Source organism: Nyctereutes procyonoides, unplaced genomic scaffold, assembly GCF_905146905.1.
Source record: "Nyctereutes procyonoides isolate TBG_1078 unplaced genomic scaffold, NYPRO_anot_genome, whole genome shotgun sequence".
NCBI classification, from domain to species: domain Eukaryota; kingdom Metazoa; phylum Chordata; class Mammalia; order Carnivora; family Canidae; genus Nyctereutes; species Nyctereutes procyonoides.
The window spans coordinates 18,482,592-18,509,292 of NW_026575037.1; the positions used below are offsets into that span (position 1 = coordinate 18,482,592).

Consider the following 26,701-nt stretch of genomic DNA (forward strand, 5'->3'; position numbering starts at 1 on the left):
GGTGTGCCGAACTGTTTCCGGCACAGAAGCCAAAAACAAGCAATGAGATTTTGAGAAGATGGACAGGAAAGAAGGCAAGAGAGAACAATGAAAAACAGGAATTATGTTTGAAAAGTGTGGCAGTGCAGAGAAAAAAATTCTTTAAGAGCAGAAGATGGATAGTTTTATTCAGATTTAAATGCTATGTCTTAGAAGCTGTTTGTCTAGCACTTTTTTCTTTTTGTGAACACGCCTCAGAAATGTATTGTACTGGTTGTCAGAAATAGAGAATTGATGACTGTAATAAGCTAATACACGTAATGTAGGTGTGTACAGAAATAATTTAAGCCTGACCAGAGATAAAATCATATTATTTTCTATGGCTTCCTTTTCTTTGTGTAACAAATATAATCAATACAGAATCGGGAACAGATAATTTGAAGTAAATAAACACAAAATACATACCTCATGATGATACATTCTCTTGTAATTTAAATCAGGTATTTCTCTAAAAGAATGTATTTTTCTATAGGTTAACTAGTCATCACTCAGACCAAATCATGAAAAAGCTTAAAATTCTATCAAGAATTGCAGACTATTCAATTTTATAAAAAATTATCTTTTTCCCTCTGAAATATTGCCTGGAGTTTCTTTTCTCTCTCCTCTGATAAACTGATACTGTATTTTAAAAAAGGACATTTCCCCAAAATGGTAATCCTACAATTTACAGTTACAACAAGTTATCAATAAAGGCTAAATATTATCCTACAAACCCACAGGGATATACTATATTTATTATCACCTTTTGGTTTTAAAACTGTTGAAATCATCTAGCTAAAATGATATGCTGGAAAATAAATGTAAATGATGGTCCTATAAGATCAAATGCTGTCTGGTATAAATTCAGTGAGGCTCTGATCTTGAACTTACGCTTATATCTACAAAAGCTTAAAAACAACCCTAAAATATTATATTTTTATTTTAAAATACACATCCAATCTAAAATCTCTGTATTTATATTATAAAAATGATTTTAATTCAATATAACAGAGAGGAATAAATATAATTCACAATTTACATTTACAGCATATTACAGATTTCCTCATAATCTAAATAACTATGTGGTATAATGTATCTCCCCACTTTAAAGAAGCAGTTCAGCACTCGTGTGATTTGCAATGTCTTATGGGAATTTAGTTAAGAATGTGAAGAGAGGGAGAGAGAGACTTGTATATGATCAGAGCCTGGAGAAAAAAAGAGAAAAGGGAGAACAGCTCATAGACCAAACTTAAGTATTCTCTCAGATATACTGCAAAATCTTTGTTGAAAAAGGGTACAGAGTATAGCAAGACCAGATTTTCTTTTGAATCTTTAAAAATAATTTCACAGGAGTTCTGGGAAGATAATCAGTCATGACCTGGGCAGCAGCATATATCCTATAAAAGCAAATAATTTCGGCAGTATACTAAATAAGATATGAAGCTAGATCTTGCTGTATCACTAAGTTTTAACCTGGAAAGAAAACAATAAATTCTATAACAAGTTCATTTGATGTCATAACCAATCATCTAATAAATATTTAACAAAGGAGCAAATGTGTAAAACACTGGACTTGACTCTGTGAAGGATAAAATAAAATACATAAAATTAATCACATATAATCTTCAGAAGGTGCAACTTCTAGAGAATGAGAAGAAATTATACCTACCTATCCAGGGCTTAAAAATTTTCTAAGGATATGATTATTACATAAAAAATGGAAACACTGGTTGGCTTGATCAAGGATTTTTAAAAATTATGTATGTTATATACCACGACACAAACCGTATTCAGGCTATTTGATCAGATACTCACAGAATGATTGTAAGAAGGTTCCAATATCACAGGTAATGACATTTTCCCTTGAAGATTCAATTTTGTTAAATAAAAAATCTTTTCCCCCACAATCTTTTCTTTTTTCATGCGATGTACACCATACAGTCTAAACCGAACTGCATAATTTCCAATCATCTCAGATTCAACATGATTAAATTTGAATGTCTCTGTGAAGACAGGGCATGGTCCTCTCTGGATGCTGGTTTTTGCTCTCTGTTTCTTTATAGGTAGAAGAACAAGGTGTACTTGCCATGAGTTGCCACCTGTCCTGTTATATGTCGGGATATCTGTGACAGCTGTCACTGTTACCAGAAGCTTCTGTTCTTGTGAGTCATAGTCAAAAGTCACATCCAGTGTGCCATATTTAGCTTCTGGCTCAGGATCAAAAGGTTTAGGAAGCTGTGAAGATGATCCTTGAGCTGACATATCCTAAGAAAAGCAAATTTAAATGTTTTCAGTGTTTAACTCTATTATTTAATCTAGCATGTATATAAATACCTGATATTTCTTTAGGAAGATGTGACAACTGTCTTGATTTGCTGTCACAATGAAAGTAATAGTAATTAATAGTTAACTACAATCAAAAGTTACTCTACAGGGCCAGAGTAGTAAAAGTGGTAGGTTACGGTGCCCATCGAAAGATGAATGGATAAAGAAGATGTGGTTTATGTATACAATGGAATATTACTCAGCCATTAGAAACGACAAATACCCACCATTTGCTTCAACGTGGATGGAACTGGAGGGTATTATGCTGAGTGAAGTAAGTCAATCGGAGAAGGACAAACAGTGTATGTTCTCACTCATTTGGGGAATATGAATAATAGTGAAGGGGAATATAAGGGAAGGGAGAAGAAATGTGTGGGAGATATCAGAAAGGGACACAGAACATAAAGACTTCTAACTCTGGGAAATGAACTAGGGGTGGTGGAAGGGGAGGAGGGCGGGGGGTGGGGGTGAATGGGTGACGGGCACGGAGGGGGACACTTGACGGGATGAGCACTGGGTGTTATTCTGTATGTTGGTAAATTGAACAGCAATAAAAATTAATTTTTTTAAAAAAAAGTGGTAGGTTAAACTCAAAAACTTATTGTAACAAAGACAAAGAATTTAGCATTCCCCATCACAATTTGAGAAAGTTTGATATACGTCTTTATGATGCGAATTGAAAATATACACTTCAATGTGTATCTCTCTTCTTTTTGTAGGAAACTACTACATCTCACTTCGAACATTATATACAACACAACTGACAGCTCAGTATTTAGGCTGGCAAGAAAGAGGACATAAATATGAGTGCAATGCCATTGAAAACGTTGGCCCCATTTTCAAAGTTTATTCTAAAACGCCCCCATCTGCAACAGAATAATAACACATCTAGGCTTGGAAATCAGTGGAAATATGAAATATGAAAGGATAAATCCAAAGGCCTCAAAAATATTTGCAGCCAAACACTTACTTCCATAACACACACACACTATTTACACTTTAATTTTTAACCTGAATTTGAAAAACTATGTATTTTCTAATGTTAATTACTGTCAAAAATTGCTGACTACACATTTCCAAAGTTCAGGAAAGACTGAAGGTCTATATTTTAATTATAATATTGAAAGAAATCACACCCATTCCACCTGGAGTTGTCTTGCATTCCCGCCAGTCCAGCCCTCTGGAATGTAGTAGGAATTGGCTAATTACCGACAGTGCCAAACCCAGGTCTCTGACACTGCAACTCTACCACTTTGCCCCTTCTAGTATTTTAAGAAATCTTAAATGTCTTTTATTTTGAAATGTGGACCAATTTTATAATTTCCTGTTTTTGAATATGTCCTTAGTGCCTATGGCAGTGGTTACAACTAGTAGGTCCCAGTCTTCCCTTTTTGCCTAAGAACTACTTGAGTTTTAGGTGCAAAAAAACACTGCCTGGCAAGAGCCTATGCTTCAAAACTTGCCTAATGGCTGCTATGCTCATGAGACTTGGCCCCGGTCAATGGGAAGCAAACGGAAGTTATGTGTGAAACATCTAGACCATGTTTACAGAAGAAATCACTTGTCTTTCACCCTCTTTCTCAGTCTTCCCACAAGCAGGCATGCAAGTAGGATGCGTGGCTTTGCCTGGACCACGTGGACTAGGACAGTACTTTAGGGGACAGGAAAGTGATCACAACCAACAATAATGACATCAAAACCCCGGGCCCCTGAATAATGTGGTGAAGCAAAGCCACCTACTCACCCTGGACTATCTTTGATGGTTTTTAGCCGCTGTATTTGTCTCTTGTTAAAGCAGCTTAACATGTACCTAACTATGGCACTACGGGTCAGGCCATGTTTTAGGTGGGGGTGGGGGTTGGGATGTAGTAGAGAACTAGAAATAGTCAAGTCTTTACATCATAAATCTTACATGTTTAACTATGTTGACCTGGTTGGTACCATGTAGGAAAAAAAGAAAGATAACAAATGAAGAACAATATTTCTTATTGAAGAATTCAGGGTTTTTAAAATGTAATATGATGAAATCAGGGTAAACATATTCTTACTCTGTCAAAAAAGTTGACAGCCTAGAGCACAATGTTTCAATATATGCCACTTTGTAATTGGTAATCAAAGATGATTAATTACATGGCTTGATTTTTCAATGAAATACTTTCTAACATAGTATCATAAGAACTATGGTTTTCAAGGAAGTAAAAATTTCCTAAGGTTCCAGAGAGGGTTAAAAGGGGGGTCCTTTACAGATAAAAACTACTATTTGGGTTCTGTGACAGGCAACTAGAAAATAATTCTTCCTTTCAAGGGGTCTGAATTACAGTTTTGAATCAGTGTGAGCTAGCAATAGGTCATTAATAGAGTTTGTGACCTCCGTGCCAGGGAACTTTCTGGAACCCTCACTCCTACCCCAGTTCAGTCATGTATGTGGATGGGCTCTAACACAGCTAATATCCTGGATAAAACAAGAGGAAAGTAAGAATTTTCTATTTGATAAATAACATCTATTAAAGGAACAGTAGGAAGCAAAATAATCTTGAAAAAACACAAGATTGGACTCTATACTAACGGGCTATAAAAGCATCTAGATGCTGATATAATGTGCGTTTGCAGTATTTGAATATATTCCATTCTTCTGTAGAGACACAAAAACAAGCAGGATAGAAGAGACTCATAAGTGTTAGCAGAAAGCAAGCTGGCAGCCTCTGAAATATGGGCAAAGCTCAAAGGCTATATTAACTATAAATAATGAATAAGGCAGTAATTTGAGAGACAGGCAAAATTCAGAAGATAGAATAAATACAGACAGTAACTACATTAATAACTCGAATATATGCCAAAGATAGGTCAGTAAGTCAAAAATATCACAGAAAAAATGAGTTCTACTTAGAGAAAGGGTTGTTAGGCCCACACCATGATCATGTCACCTCTGAGCTAATAGCTCTGTCACCCATGTGTTCCTTATATGGAGATGCAAATTAAAAAGTCTAACTGGCAAGTATCACCACTGACCAGAAGTACTTGTCCCTGCATCTCTCCCCGAAAGCCAGGTTTTTGGCCCATGGCACCCCTGTTCAAATCTCAACTCGTGGGCACCTGGCTGGCTCAGCAGGAGAGCGTGCGACTCTTGATCTGGGTGTCATGAGTACGAGCCCTGCACTGGGTGTACACATTATCTACAAAAATCTCAACTCTTGTCCTAGTTACCACACCGTATAAAGGAAATAATGATGGGGCAGAAAGAGGGACAGGGCATCTGGGCATTACCTAAATCAAGGCTCACACAGTGTGTTCCTGCCACCTGTACCTACTGGCATCCTATCCTAAGTGTGGTAACCTATCTCATCCTGCTCCCCCCTTACTTCTTGCTTCATATCTGAAATAGATTAACACATACGCACACGTACACACACACACACACACACACACACACGTAATCTGAGCATATGAATTCGGTCCACGAGTCCTCTGAAATAGCTTCCCTGGTGGTGTACTGGGGGAGTACCAACACATTGACGTAATTTCCCACGCAATGATTTAGGTCAGGCGGGGCAACAGAATACAGTTGGTTAGAGCACTGTTTTTGCAGTCAGGCACACCTGGGTTTGGATGACAGCTCCACCATCTGAGAGGTGCATATACGTGGGCAAACTGCTTCGCTCTCTGAGTCTTAATGTTTTCCTTTGTAAAATGGAAATAACCTCCTGAAGATGATGTTACTAAAATGAAATGTGCTGACTGGAAGGCTTATAGCAAAGCTGCTGGCATAATCGTTGCCAGCCAGCATTGTTGTTAATTCTGCAATCCAGGCTTCACTGCTAGCTTGCTGGCTATCTATCTGGTGTGTAAACCTCTGCAATTACGGTCTCATATATGTTCAGGCACAGGACAGAGAAATATTCTTTGCAGAAAATCATGAAATATTGATGTATTAAACTGAAAATTCCAGTGTGGAATTTTCTCCTAAGTTAGATAGAATATTAGAATGGTAGAAATAGTAGAAAAGTAGCAACAGATAAAATGTGGGTTTAGAAATCATATAAGAAAAAACCCTAAAAACTAAGGGAATTCTGTTCATAGCTCTACTTCCATTATTTAATTTTGACAACAGATGAGAATTCATCCAGTAAGAACACTGACACACTACATATTATGAAATGTTGTCTGGGAAAAAAGTTGTAAAAACCTGCAATCTAAAAGAAATAGTTCTTAAAAGTACATACCACCTAATGGAAACCTTTAAGTTACCTTTATAGTTATCATCATAAAAGGAAGATTAAAACAAATCCTTTTAAGAACATGGAAAGACTTCAAAAGTTCAACACACCTATTTTTGTTGTCATTTTCACACTTTGGTTTCAAAATAGGAAATAAAACACAACCAACCAACAACTCTAAAAGCATGATGCGTTCATTAGTGAAGCTGAGCATCACTTACCCCTTCCTTAGTCCATGATATGAAAATGCAAAAACATTATTTTTGGAAAAACCCATAAAACATGAGTGAGTGACCCCCCCCCAGAGTAAAAATATCCAAAATAAAAGAATTAAAAAAATAAAAAGCACAAAAATAGGGACCTCAAGATGGAAGAAGCAGGTAAGTAATTCCAGAATGTTTTGTATAAAATGTGAAAATAAAAACAGACCTATTTTGAGGTTGAAACTGGGGTGTGTGGGGGAGATAATGGTTCAGTATCTCATGAATTACTCTCCTTTTCTTCCCTTTGGGGAAAAGAGGGGGGGTGGTGGGTGAAGAATGGTAGGGACAGTCCTGATAAGTCTGCAGGATAAAGATGAGATCAAGGATAATACTGGTACCGTAAGCCACAAGGGACAGGACAGTGGTCAAACCTTCTTACCAAGAGGAGCTGCACAGGATTATCATCCTCCAGTAACATCCATGTAAAAAGCTCTGTGTGCTGTGTTACTTACTTCAGGGCTCAGGACGGCAGTGCTGTCACTTGGAACATCTTCTTCGTATCCTTTATTAGGAAAACTTTCTACTTCATGACCTGTGCTTCCTTCACTTGGGCACTTGTTATATGAGCATCTTGGACTGTTGCTGCAGTGGGAAAACTCACATTTACTGTCCCCAATTTCTGAGGGCGTACATGAGAGATGGGGAGAACCACTGTCATCCTGATATGGTGGTGGCTGCAATTCATCCAGTGGGGGTGTTCTTCTCATTCTCTGAATGCAGTTTCCTGACAATGATTAAGAATCTGGTCACTATTTCCAGTTAGCCTCAACATGCAGTACAGTCCACAATTACTGTATATAACTTAAAAAAAAAACGGATTAAAAAAATTTGTGGCAAGGTAACTATTAGATCCACTCATGAGTTTCTTTCTTTCCTGAGAGGTGCAGAAATAAAATAGTCTGGTTTCCCATTCCTCTCCTGCACAGTAGGATTAGGAAACATAAAAGTCACATACTCGGAGAAATGCTGGGATATACCATAAAAAATGGGAGAGTGGTAAATCTTAGGGAAATAGCTTATTTACTTAGTTCTTTCTTTCACAACAATTTGAAAGCATGCATATATTTTACACACTCCCCTATGATGTGTGGCCTCTCTCGCCACTCGAGGTACAACAAACATAAAAGTGTCATTTGTTTTCTTCAACTACTGAGATGAACTTAAACTTGCAACCAGCTCAGCAGTGTCAGAAACCATTCTTTCACATTCACCCTCGAGCCGGAATCCTACAATGAAGTGCACTGTGAATCCGGGCCTAATCCCCATGGATGAGCAGAAACTGGATACTACATTTTGCCTTGTCTCCACCATCAGGTGGCCACTGCCTGCCCCACCGCACCCTGCATCCCCATTCCTTCTAAAGCACGGCTCCACCTTGTCTACAGCAGGCATCGCTACCACCAGCAATGAATCTGAAACCACGTTTTCTTTCTGTCTTAAATGATCCTTTTAATTTTTACCTCAATGATCTGTCTCAGCAACTCAGAATAAATACGTCTGTGAACAGGAGAGAGGTGGGGGAGGCGGGAGATGTAAAAAAAAATAGAGTTGACTATACAATTTAAGAGTAGCTAAGTCTCTGCAGATAAATCCTGAATGCAATATCAGGTATTAAATTTAAACACTGCTCATTTTTTCTTTTAATGGACTGTGAATCTCCGTTCTTAAAAGAGGCCCTGAAAAAAAAGGTATTTTGTATTATAATTCTTATAATGGAGTTCAGTTCAAATGCTCAATAGGTCTTCTGTTCTTCCTAAGACAGTAAAACTTTACATAAGAAATACAAAGCTCACTTAAAAATTATCACAATGCCTGGTTCAAATGAAAAATATTAATTTGCATGAACTTAGCACAAATTTACATATCTGCTCAGAAGCCCTAATTTTAGAAAAAGAAAACTAAATGTCTTACCTAGTCAGTCTAACATATAACTTTGGTTTATAAAACGTAAGAGATAAAAAAGTTACTGAATTAACATACTGGAAGCTAAATTTGAGAAGGAAGATAGATTGAACTGATATATTGCACTTAGTAACAAAGAAAACACAATATCCCATACTTCAGAGAGGGGCTTCCAGGAGTAGCAAATAAAACACAATATCCCAGATTTCAGAGAGGGGCTTCCAGGAAACCTTTGGTTTTCCTGATAAAAGCAGGCAGAGCTGGCATGCCCTTTTCGTTCTTTCTCCTTCCTCCTGCCTGGAGCTGCTGCGACCATCTTGTAACTACCGAGTAACAAGCATGACAATAAGAGCTAAGGAAGAAGTAGAAAGATACAAAGTATCTGGGTAACTGAAACGTTACTAAGTAGCTATCTTTAAACTTCTGGAAGCCTGAGACAAAACCCTCTATGTTAAAAAACATAACAACAAAACACTGATAGTTGGATTTTCTGTTGTTTCCAAATATATTCTCTATTGATACTTTTAAAATTATTTAACCAATATCTTCCCCTCATAAAAATGTATAACCAGCCATTGAATTATAAATTAAATGATAATACCTAATATTTGCTGTAACATTAAGTCAATTAAAAATTTCCCAATGTAGTGGTTTTAGGAGTCAGCCTACCATCTTTTCCTTTACCTTTATTATTTAAAATTTATATTTTTTTAAAAAAGATTTCATTTATCCATTCATGAGAGGCACAGAGAGGCAGAGACATAGGCAGAGGGAGAAGCAGGTTTCCTGCAGGGAGCCTGATGCGGGACTCGATCCCCAGACCCTGGGATCACAACCTGAGCCAAAGCAGACACTCAACTACTGAGCCACCCAGGTGCCCCAACCTTTTCTTTTTTTTTTTTAAAAAAAAGAAAGGGGATCCCTGGGGGGCTCAGTGGTTTAGCCCCACCTTTGGCCCAGGGTGTGATCCTGGAGTCCCGGGATTGAGTCCCACATCGGGCTTCCTGTGTGGAGACTGCTTCTCCCTCTGCCTGTGTCTCTGCCTCTCTTTCTCTCTGTGTGTCTCTCATGAATAAATAAATAAATAAATAAATAAATAAATAAATAAATAAAGGCGATTTTTCTCAGATCTCAGATTGCTCAGCTTATTATCCCACAGATCGCACTGGGAAGAACTGGGTACATACCTACTCCTCAAACCATCTCTGATGGGTGAATGGGATTACCATAATTCACTTAGATTAATTAGAAGCTATCAAGGTGAAGATGGAGATGCAGTCAGCTTCAATGTCTGTATCTACATGGAAGAGGGTAGATGCCATTCACCAAGGAAAAAAGAGAGAGGATTTAAATGAATAAAATTAGATATGAAGATGGAGACATTACAACTGATACTACAGATGCAAAAGAGCATATAAGATTACCATGAACAACTATATACCAACAAACTGGACAACCTAGAAGAAACAGATATATTTCTAGAAGCATACTAGCTACCAAATCATGAAGAAATAGAAAATCTGAAAGGACCAATATCTAATGAGGAGATTAAACCTGTAATCAATAACCCCAACAAACAGAAGTCCAGAGCCAGATGGTTTCATCAGAAAAATTAATAATAACTCTTCTCAAATTCTTACAAAAAAACAGAAGAGGAGAGAAGACATCTCAGCTCATTTTACCAGGCCAGCGTTACCCTGATACCAAAGCTAGACAAGGACATTACAAGAAAACGACAGGCCAATATCCCTAATGAATATAGATGCAAAAATTCTTAACAACATATCAACAAACCAAATTCAACAATACATGAAAGGCATCATATAGCACAATCAACTGGGATCTATCCCAGGGATCCAGGGGTGGTATAACATCTATAAATCAACGATGTAATATAACACATTAACAAAATAAAGGATAAAAATCATATGATTATCTCAGTAGATACAGAAAAAGCATTTGACAGAATTCAACTTCCAGTCATGACGAAAACTCTCAAGCAACTGGTAGACCAGCTGAGCAACTGGTCTCTCGAGTAGAGAGAGAATGTTAGTCAACATAATAAAGGCCATATATGACAAACCTACAGCTAACAGTATATTCAACAGTAAAAAGCTGAAAGCTTCTCCTCTAAGATAAGAAACAAGACAAGGATGCTGACTTTTACTACTTTTATTTAACATAGAGTTGGAAGTTGTAGCCAGAACAATTAAGCAAAAAATAAATAAATAAAAATTTTAAAAAGGCACCCAAGTTGGAGAAGTAACTATAAATCTTAAATGAAAACATAGAGAATATGCTCCTTCACAGTGATCTTGACAATGTCAGAAGCAAAGGCAACAAAAGCAAAAATAAATGAGTGGGACTATATAAAAATAAAAAGCTTCTGCTATCAAAAGAATTATAGACAAGCTATGGAATGGGAGAAAATATTTACAAGTCATATACCTAATAAAGGGTTAATACTCAAAATATATAAAGACCTCCTCCTACTACCTAAGAGCAAAATAACAATCTGATTTAAAAATGGGCTGAGGAAGTAAATAGACATTTTTCAAACAAGACATCCAAAGGGCCAACGGATACATGAAAAGGTGGTCAGCATCACTAATCATTAGGGAAATGCAAAACAAAAGCATACTGAGATATTTCACACCTGTTAGAATGCTTAATATCAAAAAGACAATGGATAACAAATGCTGGCTAGGATGGGGAGAAAATGGAATCCTTGTGCATTACTGGTGGGAATGTAAACTAGTAAAGCTAGTTAAAAACAGTACAGAGATTTCTCAAAAAACTAAAAATCAAACTAGCATATGATCAAGCAATTCTACTTCTGTATATTTATCTGGGTATTTATCACTATCTCGAAAATGTATCTGCACCCCATGTTCACTGTAGTATTATTTATAATAGCCAAAACATGCAAATGACCTAAGTGTCCACCAATGGATGAAGAGATATATTTGTTTTTTTTTATAAATTTATTTTTTATTGGTGTTCAATTTGCCAACATATAGAATAACACCCAGTGCTCATCCCATCAGGTGCCCCCCTCAGTGCCCATCAGCCAGTCACCCCCACCCCCGCCCACCTCCCTTTCTACCATCCCTTGTTCGTTTCCCAGAGTTAGGAGTCTCTCGTGTTCTGTCTCCCTTTCTGATATTTCACACTCATTTTTCTCCTTTCCCCTTTATTCCCTTTCACTATTTTTTATATTCCCCAAATGAATGAGACCATATAATGTTTGTCCTTCTCCGATTGAACTTATTTCACTCAGCATAATACCCTCCAGTTCCATCCATGTCAAAGCAAATGGTGGGTATTTGTCATTTCTAATGGCCGAGTAATATTCCATTGTATGCATATACCACGTCTTCTTTATCCATGGATGAAGATATATAGAAACACACACACACAATGGACTATTATTCAGCCCCAAAAAGAAGAAAATCCTGCTATTTGCGACAACACAGATGAGCCTTGAGGGTGTCCTCATGACCCTCAGAATGGGGTATTTCACTTATACTAAGTGAAATAAGTCAGATGAAAGAGAAAAATACTATATAATGTCACTTATATGTGAAATCTACACCATCAAAATGATGATGCCCTACTATTACTTTTTCCCTAATTTTACAACCTAATTCCACATCCTAGTTTGTGGAAATGATATATACATTGAAGGGCTCACACATGGAAATATTTTAAACATTTTATATTACCATCTGCATTTTGTAGAGCACCCACAAAAGATGGCAAATTATCTTCCTACCTTATTAAAAAAAAAGCCAGGAAGCATGCATATCTGGAATATGACCTGTAGTTTTTAACATATTTAACAGTGGTTTTCTAAGTTTCAGAACCTCAGCTCTAGAAAGAGTGAACATTCTACATCTACAGATTTCAGTTTTCAAGTATCTGTGGAAATTTGCCAAAATTGATCACATACTGTACAAGGACTTAAGGCTTGACATATTTCACAAAACTGGAAGTATAAAGATGTTTTCTGACCACAATGAAATTAAACTAGAAATCACAAAAATATAACTTAAAAAACTATAGAAATCTAGATAAAATAACCAGAAATTAAAATATACTTTTAAGTACTCCATGGGCAAAAGAAGAAATCACATATACTGTACTGAAATGTACTGAAAATAACGACAATAAAAATAATCTGTGTAAGTATTGTGGAATGTGGCTAAAACCATGCTTAGAAGGCAAATTTCAGGCTAAGTGTGTATGTTGGGGAGGGAAGGAGGGGAGTGAGGAAGGCTGAAAACAAAGACCTACTCATTTCAAGAAGTTAAAAACTTAAAAAACAAACAAGTTAAACTCAAAGAAAGGAGTAAGAATTAAATAATAAAGAGCAGAAATAAAATAGGAAACATACACCTAATAGAGAGCATTAGTAAACCAAAATAAAATTCATTGAGAACACGAATGAAATTGATAAATTGCTGGAAGAGACTAGTCAGAAAGAAAGAGAGATGGTATTAATATCAGGAATAAAAAAGAAGACATCATTTCAAACCCTTCAGATATGTAAAAGATAGCAAGCTTTTCTTTTGTCTTTTCCTTTTTGAAAATTTCAGTCCTAAAGCTTATCAGCGGGGTGGAAGGAGGCAATAGTCTGCCCTGGTAGAGGCACAGGAAGCTGTGATGGCCCAGAGCCCTATGTCAGAGCCTGGGTGGGATGAGGGGGCGGTTTACCTATGGAAGAAGCCCAGCATACTATCTTGGAGCCCAAGAGAGATGAGAAGGGCATCCATGTCCATATAGGGGGGTGAGGTGTCGTAGCTCAAATGGGGTAAAGAGACCACCCAACCATGGGGTACCCTTAAACAGCATGATGGAACCCAAGCTGGGTGAGAAATGCCCAGCATGGAGAGCCAGAGCCCCAACAGGATAAGAAAGTTCCCCATGGTGAGGCAGCCTGGCATAGGCAACAAAGCCCAATAGGGATGAGCAGAGTGTCTTCAATGAAGGAAGTAAGGGTTCAAAGCCTGAGTAGGACCAGAGCCATAGAGAAGGGGACTGGCGTGGGTTGTCAAAGCCCAGTGAGACTGACAGGGGAACCCACAAAGAGGCATGCTTGGGCAGAGTGGAAGGCACCAGAACAGTTGGCCTGACACAGGAAAACCAGACCCTAAAGAGGATGGAAAGGTAACCATGTATGAGGTTAACCTGGAGTGTGGTGTTAGAGCCCAAGTAGGGTGAGGAAGACAACTGTGTGGGGTATAGGGACAGTCTTGGAGCATAGTGCCAGACCCCACGCAGGAAGTCAGAGCTTTGGTAGGGTGGTGAGGACATCCAATGTTGATGGTAAGCTGGTCTGGTGTGTCAGAACCCACATTCTGAGGGTCATGAGGACATCCACAAGTAGGAAAGGCTACAGGAGATATCAGAGCCCAAAGAGGGTGAGGGGGCATGCATGCAGACTGGGGGTGGGGGGATAATTGAATAGTAAATATGTTAAGTTTAATGGAAGCCAGGTCTGTTTCTCAGTGTTGGAAAAAGAAGTTACAAATATTGGAATGGGAAAAATCTAGAACTGTGTTCTTGGATGGAACTGAGGATATTAGTGTAAACTCAGCTTTTAAACATAATGTAAATTTGGCATAAATATGCATATAATTGCATACACATATACACACCCATTCCTAAGTATCCTAGCTCTGTCCAACGAGAGGGTTTAAGAACAATATCTCAACAGAGGCTCTTGGGTGGCTCAGCTGGTTAAGCGTTCAACTCTTGATCTCCGCTCAGGTCTTGATCTCAGGGTTTTGAGTTCAAATCCTGTTTAAGAAGCTCAGCTAGAAGCTGATTAAGAAGTATGATGGCTTTTTGCCTTCAGAATCTCTGCTCAAGCAGATCCCATGAATCCTGGGCCCAGGCCTGAGTAAGGTTGGCAAGTTCTCTTCCTCGCTGACCCACAATGAGAACATGGTAGCCAAAGTGGATGAAGTGAAGTCCACCAGCTAATTCCAGATGAAGAAGGTACTGTGTTTGGCAGTGGCCCTGGCCATGTGAAGATGACAGATGATGAGCTTGCGTCCAACATCCACTTAGCTGTCAATTTCCTGATGTTATTGCTCAAGAGGAACTAGCAGAATATCCAGGTTTTATACATCAAGAACACCATGGGCAAGCCCTAGTGCCTGTACTAAGGCACAGTTTACTATTAAAATAAATAAATAAAAAGAACAACACCTCAAAAGCAGTGTACACACCTAGTGCCCAGATCTTGACTTCTAAATGTATTCTTTGTTAAAAGGAACCAGGACTCCATGAAGAAACAGCAAATTTCTGGGCTATGAAAGAAAGCCGAGAGTAAGAATATATTCAAAGAATGATGGGGGGATGCCTGGGTGGCTCAGCAGTTGAGCATCTGCCTTTGGCTCAGGTCGTGGTCCCGGGGTCCTGGGACCGAGTCCCACATCGGGCTCCCCGCATGGAGCCTGCTTCTCCCTCTGCTTGTGTCTCTGCCTCTCTCTCTGTGTCTCTCATGAATAAATAAAATCTTTAAAAAAAATGATGGGGACATGTCAAAAAGGCAGAGAAGCCAGCTTGAAGGGTTTGCAGTGAACAAATCCCAAATGTGAGCTTCACAATAGTTGAAGTAACTGATTATAACACATTGAGGACAAGAGGAAAACTTGAGTCCAACGAGATGTAAATATATGAATAAACTGAATTTTTAACAATAGATTATATACATAGTTACAAAGTACTTGACTATCAAGAGTACATACTTCCTTAAAAAAAATCAAAGTGAACAATATGAGTAACACGACAAATCAAAGTGTGCATCACCTGACAGGATGCAATGAGGAATAAGCACCACTTCCTTGGTCTTCCAGTTACAGATGCATAACCTGAATCTAATCATGAGAAATATCAGACAAACACAGATATTCTAGAAAATAACTGGCCTATAATCTTCCAAAAGGAACAACTGAACAACTGGTCTAGCTTGAACGGAGACTAAAGAGATAGGACAATGCATGATTTTGAACTAGATTCTTTTGCTATACAGACATTATGTGGACAACTGTTGACCATGAATGGATTCTGAGGATGAGACGGCATTAATAAAGCAATGTTAATGTCTTTATATTTATGGTCATATTATGGTTGTGTAAGAGAATATTCTTGCTTGTAGAAAATATACACTAAAGTACTTGTGGGTGATAAAGCATCAGGTCAGCAGGCCACTTACTCTGAAATAGCGCAAGGGGTAAAAAGGATTTTGTACTATTTTTCCAACTTTTGTTAATTTTGTGAGGGTTTACAAAAATTTTCCATAAAAAAACACCATTGTATCTTTTGAAAATTTGAAACTCTTATGATACAAATTCCTCAAGAAATAAAACCTAAACAGATCCAAGAAGAAGCAGGAAAATTATACAATCTTATGCCTATTACAGAAATTAAATTCGTATTTTAAAACCTTCTTAACAAAGAAAAGTCCAGGCCCACGTGGCTTCACTGGTAAATTTACCACTTAAGAAAAATCACCAATTTTATACAAAATATTTTAGATAATATAAAAAAGAGGGAACGCTTGTGAAATTATCTTCTGAAGTCAGCACAAACTTGACACCAGATAAAATCTCTTACAAGGAAAGAATAAGCCAATCCTTCGTATGAACACAGACATAAAAATTCTACACAAAATATTAGCAAATGAACCCCAAATCACATAAACAGGGAACAACATCACAACCAACTTGGGTTTATACTAGGAATAAAGAGCTATTGTACAAATGAAAGGTGGTAGAAAACTGATCTAATGTACTGGATAAAAGAATAAAGGTAAAAATTAATGTGATAACTGTGACCAATTTTTAAAAAGCATTTTTTTAAAAGCACCTGATAAAACTCATTATCCACTCATGATAAATCTTTGCTCTGCACAAGTGAGGGCTAAAAGGGAATTTCTTTTATCCCATAAAGGGTATCTTTGAAAGTCCTATTGCAAACATATTTAACGGTGAAATGTTGAAAGCTTTACCTCTGATATCGGGAATGAGACAAGGATGACTATTATCACCACTTCTATTCAACAATGTATGGGAAGTTCTAGCCATTGCAATAAGTGAGGAAAAAAAAGTAAAATTGTTATTACTCTCAGATGATGAGTGAGATAAAGAAATCTCCAAATACTTTAGGGATAATCTATTAGAGTTAGTAAATAAACTTAGCAAGGTCACTGGATATGGTATCGATGTAAAAAAAATCTAATTTGTACACATATGAATGAAAAATTAAAAAGTGAAATTTCAAAACAATCCCATACGTAATGGTACCAGATAACACCAAATATCTAAGAATAAATCTAAGCAATCACTTTGCTGTTATTTTTCCAGTCTGGAGGTTTATAATTAAAATGTATACTCTTAGCAACTGGCAAAATCCGCACTTCTGCTTTCAGTGCAATGGCTACATGGTACAGGAAGGGACTGCTAGAAGGCCCCAGAGCTTCCTTTCTCTAGCAACAAGTCGTCCCATGAGAAAAGGAGAGATTAGCCTACCATCAGAGATTTGAGACTTGCAAGTTTGTCTTCACTAGTTTGGTCACTGTGAAAATTAATACGCTTGAAAAAAATGATGGCAGATTATCATAAACTTCTAATTAGAAGATGACTTTAACTGTAGTTGCCACTCCAGATGGAGTCTCCTTATTAAGCAAATTAAAACAGCCTTGGTATTTGATATGTAGCTTTTACGCAGCAAATGCTTTTTCCTTTGAACAATCCAGAGGAACAAAAGTAACATGTTGTTTTCACCTGGCAAAGACAGCAATACTTCTACTTCCCAGCTTCAGGGAAACATAGAATAAAATATTCTTGTTCTATGCCACAATCTGCTCTGCAGAGACCTTGGCTGCCTCAACATTCCCTACTCCCTCCCCTTGATCCCCCTTCTGAATGACAGCAAGCTATTTGGTCCCGGAGAGTAGAAGTGTTGAGAGGTTGAAGTGCCTTGGTAAAAACACACACGTGTGACAAAACTGAGAACTCAATCTTGTGAAAATACAGGGGCTTGCCTCCTCAATAAAATGCCTGAGGATACAGGAGTGTGATGGAATATTCCTCCCAAAGTCAAGGAGAATTTACTACCCCTTGTCCGTGTCCCACTAAGGAGGAGATAAAAAGTTTGGTTGGCCTTTTTATATTCTGAAAGCAGCACATTCTGTATTGGAGTATACAGCCTTGATCCCTCTATAAGGTAAATAAAAAGCTTTCAGCTTTGAGTAGCACCCAGAGCAGCATAAGTCTTTCCAAATGATCAAGGGTACCGTGGAGTAAGCTTTACACTTGACCTTTAAAGACTCAGAAACCAAATGGTCTTCAAATACCTGTAGTAGGTGAGGATGCTTAAAAGTACTGAGAAGCTCTGACGCTAGAATTGCATTGGAGGACTCTAGATTTTTTTTTTTTTTTTTTTTTGCTGTATCTTTGCTGACATTTTTGCTTCTAAGATTTTAAATCTGATTCCCAGTCTCATGGGTAAAAGCTGGCATTTTGTTTTAATTTGCACTTCACTTGTATGTAGGGAGGAGCACATCTTTATCAACCACTTATATTTCTCTATGGTCCCCATTGGATATTTACCTCTTTGAAGTACTGTAATATTCTGCTTATATTAAGCACTGTGCTTAATATGGGTATTTGGTGCATGCTACCCATAGCAATCTACATATTTAATGCAACTCCTATCAAAATATCAACATTTTTTTCACAGAACTAGAAAAGAATAAAACGAGAATTTGTATGAAACCACAACACACACACACACACACACACACACACACACACACACCTGAATAATCAAAGCAATCTTGAGGAAGAACAAAGTTAAAGGTATCACAATCCCAGATTTCAGGATATACTACAAAGCTAATAATACAGTACTAGCACAAAAATAGACATTGAGATCAGTGGCACAGAAGAGAGAGCCCAGAAATAAACTCATACTTACAGTTGATTACAACAAAGGAGGCAAGAATATACAGTGTAGAAAAGACAGTCTCTTCAACAAACGGTGTTGGGGAAAACTGGACAGCTACCTGCAAAGAACGAAACTGGACCACTTCCTCACACCATATAAAAATAAACTCAAAATTGGTAAAAACAAAAGCAAAAACAAAAAAACAAACAAACAAAAAAACACAAAAAAACAAAATAAAACAAAAAAACACCAAAAAAAGAAAGAAAGAAAGAAAGAAAGAAAGAAAGAAAGAAAGAAAGAAAGAAAGAAAACCCTAAATGAGACTTGAAAGACTTGAAACCATAAAAAACTCCTAGAAGAAAACATAGGCAGCAATTTCCTTGACGTCGGTCATGGAAACATTTTTCTAGCTATGTCTCCTCAGGCAAAGGAAACAAAAGCAAAATTAAACTGGGATTACACAAAACTAAAAACCTGTACAGTGAAGGAAACCATCAACAAAAGCAAAAGGCAACTTATTGAACGGGAGAAGATATTTGTAAATGACATATCCGATTAGGGGTTAATATCCAAAATATACAAAGAACTTACAGAACTCAGCACAAAGGAAAAAAAAAAACCAAAACAAAAACATTAATAAAAGAACCATTAAAAATGGGCAGAGGACCTGAATAGATTTTTAAATTTTTTTTTGTTTTTGCACCTCCAAGCACATTTTATTATAAGACAGGGTTCAGATTATTTTTGAACCATGCCTTAAAACTCTTACTATTCTTTCTCACCTTATTTTCCTGATGTTTGAAAAAATTTCTGAATCAAACATACTTCACACATAGCTTCTGACTTTCTACCGGTACAATCTTACTACTCAGTACATCTATTTTCTGAGTGAAAAACCAATTCACCGTCTCTCATTTCTTGACTTTTGATAAAAGGTCATAACCTGTTCAAATGAAATGAAAAGTGGTTTGTTTGTTCTTGAGAAACAACTCCTGGCCTACTATTGATATCAAACAGAAACTAACTGGAGGATCAAGAGATACCAGGGAGCTACACGATCCTACTCGTCCAGTATGAAGTAGACAGCACATGATCATCCAGCTATAAAGTTGGGGATGTCACGCTACACTCCAACATCAAGGGAAACTAGCAGATACTGGATGAGGACCAAGTAAGCTCTGGTCCTATAATACTTGGTATCCTATAATACCTGCCTACGATACCAGGTATTAGAGTAATGCCGGCTGTATTTTGCTTAACCTGCATGCGCTGCCTCATGGGTACACTGAGGGTTAAAACATTATGTCTAATGATAACTCAAAACCATCAGAGGTGGAATGTTCTGGTATTATAATCCTTTCAGAGGAGGCCCTGAAAAATAATATGGAAGGAAAATCTCTCGGTAGGTAAAATTCTTAGTAGCCCATTTGGTTTTCAACTTTGCTTAGAGTAAGATCTAATATCAATTACTGGCTTGCCAATGGTCTGACTGGATGTAAGGACTTGAGAGAAACTGCCAGACTAGTGTCACCGAGAATGGCTGTGGGGCCTGAAAATATTTCCATCCCCAATACAATTTTTGAAACACAAATATGCATCAAATACCATGACTTCTCAAATTAACTTCATATGACTTTAAGTCTAATTGTTTTCCAAACTGAAAAAGGCAAGAGTCTTGATAGACTCCTAGATGAATTTTGAAAGCACGCCCAGAATTACACTGCCAATTTCAATCAATGTTTTTGTTTCTCATTTTCCATTTTGTGTTTGTGTTCAATGCTATTCAATTTTACCTATGGAAAATATTTAATGTTAATGAATGATTAAAAATAATTTTAAGCAATTTCTGTTTTCATGCCGGCACACATAGGAGAAGGTTTCCATCCCTCGAAGTTCTCTCAAGTTCCTTCGTCTCCCCTAGGTCCAGCCACAGGCCAACGACTGACCTGCTTTCTTTCACCATATTTATGCCCTTTATAGAATCTCATACAAACAGGGCCATACAGTATATACTCCTTTGTGTCTGGCATTTTGTACTTCCTGTACATGCTTCTGCCATTCAGCTATTATTGTTGCATAATTTTTTGTCAAGTTGTATTCTACTGTAAGGGATACAATTTATCCTTTCAAACTGCTATCCAGGAGGCTGTACAATTTTGCATTCAGACTTGCAAGGCATGAGAGCTCCGTCTGTTCTATCTTCTCACCAATATTTGGTACTGTTAGTCTTTTATTTACTTATTATGTATTTTATTTATTTATTATTAAAATTTATTTGAGGGACAGAGGGAGAGTGGGGGGGGGTTGCAGAAGCAGGTTCCCCACTGAGCAGGGAGCCCAATACAGGGCTCCACCCCAGGACCCTGAGATCAAGACCTGAGCCCAAATCAAGAGTCGGATGCTTAATGGACTGAGCCACCCAGGAGTCCCGATATTGCTAGTCCTTTAAATCTTAAACATGTCACTGGCTGGGTAGTGCTATCTCATTGTGGTTTTAGACTAATGATTTGAGCATCTCTTTGTGCACTTATTTGCCATTCATAACTCTTCTCCAGTGATGCATCTGTCCAAAAATGGGCAAATTTTTAGTCAGGTTGTTTGTTTCTTGTTATTGACTCATAAGAGGTCTCTATGTAATCTGGATACAGCCCTTTATAAAATGTACTTTTCCCTGTCGATGGCTTACCTTTTCATTTTCTTAATAGTTTCTTTTGGAGAGTGTTTTTTACTTTAATGTAGTCACCATTATTCCAGTTTTCTTTTATGATTTATGCCTTTTGATTCCTATCGGTAAAATCTCTGCCTAACCCAAAGTCACAAAGATTTTCTAGGTCTTCTAGTAATTATTTGATTTTAGCTTTTACATTTAGGCTTACGATCCATCTGGAATTAATTTTTGTGTATTGTGTGAGGTAAGACTTGACACTTTTTTCTCCATATGGATTTCCAGTTGTTCCAGCACCACTTATTGAAAGCTTTTTTTCCTCACTGAATTAACTGGATGCCTTGATGAAAATAATTGTCACGTGTGTGGGTCTGCTCTGCCTATGGATTCTCTCTTCTTTCACTGACCTATATGTTTAGCCTTGTGCCAATATCACACTTTCTTGATCACTGTAGCTTTATACTAAATCTTGAAACCAGAGTGTAAGTCTTTTTATTTTGCTCTTCTTTTCCACAACTTTTTTTGACTATTCTATGCCCATTTCATTTCCATAAATAATTTTAGCTTGTCATAGGATACAAAAAAAAATAAGAAAAAAAAAGACTTCCTAGAATTTTAACTGGGATCATATTCAATCTTTAGATCAATTTGGGAAAAACAGACATCTTAACAATATTGAGTCTTCTAATCAATGAACATGATAAACCAACACATTTAAATCTTTTTAAAATTATCTCAAAAGTTTTGTAGTTTTCAGTGTAAAGACACTGCTTATTCTTATTCCTAAGAATTGTTTTAATGATACTACTATAAATGAGTTTTCTAAAATGCATTTTCCAATTACTTTTGCTAGTATTGATATTTGCATAGTTGTACATTGACCTGATATCCTAAAAATTCTTTACAGACTTCTTAGAAATTTCTACATAATCATGTCATCTGCAAATAAAGATAATTTGGTTTTTTACTTTTCAATCTCTAGGATTTATTTTTTTCTTGCCTTACTGCATTAGCTAGACCCTGGATTAAGACACCAAACAGAATAATAATGAGAGAGGGAATCTTTGCCATATGTTGGATTTAAAAAAAACAACAACAGGGCAGCCCTGGTGGCTCAGCGGTTTAGCGCCGCCTGCAGCCCAGGGCGTGATCCTGGAGACCCTGGATCGAGTCCCCCGTCAGGCTCTCTGTATGATGCCTGCTTCTCCCTCTGCCTGTGTCTCTGCCTCTCTCTCTGTCTCTATGAATAAATAAATAAAATCTTTAAAACAACAACAACAACAACAACAACAACAAAACATTCAAAGGATGCCTGGGTGGCTCAGTGGCTAAGCATCTGCCTTTGACTCAGGTTGTGATCCCGGGGTCTTGGGATCCAGTCTGCATCAGGCTCTCTGCAGAAAAGCTGCCTCTCCTTCTGTCTATGTCTCGGCCCCTTTCTGTCTCTTATGAATAAATAAAATCCTAAAAAAAAAAAAAAACAAAAAAAACAAACCACCCAAAATTTCACCACTAAATGTCAGCCTTATGGGGTTTTTAAAAGTTATGTTTTGTTAGAGCCTAGAATCAGAAATTAAGAAATTGCTGGAACTTTGTCATGAATGGAAATTAAACTTTGTCAAACACATTTCTCAAGTACGGTGAATGATTGTGTGATCTTCTACTTTATTCTGTTACGTGGGGAAATGTAATGACTGATCCTCCAATGTTAAACTAAATCTTTATTCCTAAGATGAACCCTAGTTGGTAATGATAAGTTATTCTTTTTTTACTGTGAGATTTAACTTGCTAGTATCTTTAAAGGATTCTGCATCTAGCCATATGAATAACACTGACCTTTTTCTCTTTGTAAAGCTCATGCTAGTTTTTGCAACTATGGTAATTCTGGACTCATGGGAAATGCTACCTCCTCTTCTTATTTTCTGGAAGAGTTTGTGCTGAATTGGTAATACATTTCTTTTAAAAAACGTTTAGTAGAATTCGTTGATGAAACTATCTGGGCCTAGCATTTTCTTTACAAGAGAGTTTTTAACTGTAAATATAGGGCAACTGAAGTTATCTCTTTTTGAGTGAGGTCTGGTTACTTGTGTCTATTTGTGTACTTCATTAGGTCAAATTTATTGGCATAAAGTTGTTCATAATATTCTCTTACAATCCCTATAACATCTGTAGGATCTGCAGTAATGTACCAATTTCATTCTTGATGTTGATTATTATTTTTCTTTCCTTTTTTCCTGGTCAATATGGGTAGAGACTTATAAACTTGGAGTTTTTTCAAAAACCAGCTTTTGGCTGCATTGATTGGTTTATTCATTTACCTATTTGATTTCCACTCTTACTTTTATTATTTCCTTTATTATACTTAGTTGTTTTTGAATTTCCTAATTTCTTATAGAAAAGGCTTACACGACTGATTTTCAACCTTTTTTCCTTTCTACTATTACCAATTAATGTTATAAATTTCTGGCAAAGCATTGCTAACTGTATTGCACATACTGTATTTTCATTCAGTTCAAAATGCTAATTTTCCTTATGATTGTTTATTTGAAGGAAATAAGCACTATGAAAACTTATTTAAAAGTTTTTTTAATGGCCATATTTTACAGATTTTCCAGATATCTTACTACAACTGATTTCTAACCTAATTCCATTGTGGAGAGAGAACACAGTCTATGGGATTTCAATACTTTTAAAACTTATTGAGTTTGTTTTTTTAATGGCCCAGAATATTGTGTTTCTTAGAAAATGTCTACGCACTCTTAAAAACAATATATATTTTGCTACCATTGAGTGGAGTGTTCTATTGACGTCAATTAGGAAGAGTTGGTGAATACTGTTGTTCCAATCTTCTGCATCCTTAATGATTTTCTTTCTACTTCCCCTATTTGTTAGCAAGAGAGAAGTACTAAAAATCTCTAAATATAATTATGAATGCCTGCATCCTTTGCTTCAAGTTTACTGAAGCCGTTATTTACGATTGTTATGTCTTCTTGATGAACTGACTCATTATCTTCTTTATCCCTGGTAATAATACTTGCTCTAAAGTCTTCTTTGTCTGATACAAATATAGCCATCTCAGCTTTCTCTGAATACATGTCTGTATAGTGTATCATTTTTGTCTATTCTTTCACTTTTCTAAAAAGAGATTTTATTTATTTATTTTAGGGGGGAGGGACAGAGGAAAAGGAGAGAATCTCAAAAAGACTCCATATTCAGCATGAAGCCTGATGCAGGGCTCAATCTCACGACCCTGAGATCATGACCTGAGCTGAAATCAAGAATAAGATGCTTAATTGACTGAGCCACTCAGGAGCCCTTCTATCCTTTAACTTTTGAATTATCTATGTCTTTATATTTAAATTAGGTTTAATTTTTATATGCGGTCTTGCTTTAAAAAAAAATCTCATTGGACAACCTATATCTTTTCATGGGCATATTTAAACCATTTACATTTAATGTAATTACCTATATCAGGAACTGACAGATTTTCTGTAACAAACCATATGATAAATATTTTAGATTTTGGAGGCCACATATGATGTCTACCACATATTTATGTGTTTGTGTCTGTGTCATATACTGCATCAAAACTGCAAAAATATGGTAATACAGGAGCACCTGGGAGATTCAGTTGGTCAAGCATCTGCCTTTGGCTCAGGTTGAGATCCCAGAGTCATGGCATTGAACTCTGTGTCAGGCTCCCTGCTCAGTGGGGAGTCTGCTTCTCCCTCTCCTTCTGTCCCTCTCCTGTGTGTTCTCTCTTTTAATAAATAAAATCTTTAAAAAATATCTGGTAATACATACATTAAAATATTATTCAGCCATAAAAATGAATGAAATTCTAGCATATTCTACAAATAGATCTTGAAGACATTATGCTAAGTGAAATAAATGAACAAATACTGTATGATTCTATTTATATGAGTTACCTCAAGTAGTCAATACTATAATTTATGGTTTATATAATACTTAAAAATACTTAATACTTAAGAATGTGGGTTTTGGTATTAGCTTGCCAGGTTCTAATTCTACATCTGCCATTTACTATATGTGTGACTATGGGAAATTTATTTACATCTCTGATGCCTTTATTTCTTCACCTGTAAATTAAAAATTGTAATAGCACCAGTGTCATTGGGATATTTGAAAGTTAACTGAGATGCTTTAAGTGCTGAGGATAGTGCTTCAGAGTAACAGTAAGTATTATTATTATAGTTATTTAATAGCATTGATTAATACAATAACCCAACAGGGTAGGTGAGACTCAGAAAGGGTAAATGAATTAGACCCAGATAGTTTTAATTATCTTAGTATTCTTGAGGAAAAAGAGCAGGACTTCTAAATCTGTTTGCAGATTAATTTTGCAGGAACTCTACCCTGTTAAACTGTACAGAACATTATGTCATCTTACTCCATCCATATAAAGAAAGAGGGCATGACAAAAAGTAAGCAAACAAGGATTTTTCAAAAAGTAAGATACAGGATAAGATACAGGATTACTGCTCATCGCATGTCATTTAGCAATATATATACTCCATGCCATCCTTATATCCTTATTAGCATAAGCATCGTAATTTACAACTTTTACTACCTAGTAATCTACCTAGTAATCAATACTAATATTGACCCTATATTATCATTAAAGATTCAATTAAGCGAAGTATAAAATATAAATCATAAGGGTTCTATTTAGATATTAAAGAATTCTCATGCTTAAGGTATGCATTCCCAGTTATTTTTGAGGTATACAGATAGCCAGGGGTTTACGGTATTCAAATTACATCAGAGATGCAACAAATCTAATAAAATATAGCTGACTTTATTTCCAAGTTCAAATTTATTTTTGATATCTGGTACTTTCTCAAGTCTCCCACATTTATGTACTCCTATAATTTTACATGCTCCTATCAATCAGCACATAAAATGCTCATCAGTTAATGAGTAAGAAAGTAAAAGTTAAAAAATTAATACAATTATACTATTAAATCAGATCTGCTACATCTCCTACTCTTTTCTTTTAACAACATAAAAGAAAATAAATAGTAGCTTTTTTCATATGTCTGAGTTTTAATTTAAACCAATCAATAATCTGAAATAATATATTTTAGCTTAATTTGCCTTATTTGATGTACTGAATCAGAAAATATAATTCTGTAAGAGCTATATATGCAAATACTATACTGTAATTGATATTGTAACACGTACCAAAGATTTAATTTTAGAATCAGCTTAAGCCCTGTTGAGATATATTACATTTTTTTGCTATGAATAATTTGGTGGGAAGTTTTTATATTTGTTTTATGAAATGGAAAAGAACCAATATTCTTAGAAAGACAAAAAATGTAATTCAGTTC

The 26,701-nt window shown here is 36.4% G+C and overlaps 1 protein-coding gene across 3 annotated transcripts in view; it reads right to left on the reverse strand.

Moving 5' to 3' along the window:
* The window catches only part of SYT14 (synaptotagmin 14), a 135,401-nt gene that overhangs the window by 57,960 nt on the left and 50,740 nt on the right, over nt 1-26,701 (reverse strand). For all 3 annotated transcript variants that reach the window (XM_055319374.1, XM_055319373.1, XM_055319372.1), the window contains exons 3-4: nt 7,273-7,544; nt 1,834-2,283 (exon numbers count right to left, since the gene is read on the reverse strand). In XM_055319374.1, the coding sequence (XP_055175349.1) occupies nt 1,834-2,283; nt 7,273-7,544 (722 nt within the window). The remainder of the gene's footprint in view (nt 1-1,833; nt 2,284-7,272; nt 7,545-26,701) is intronic.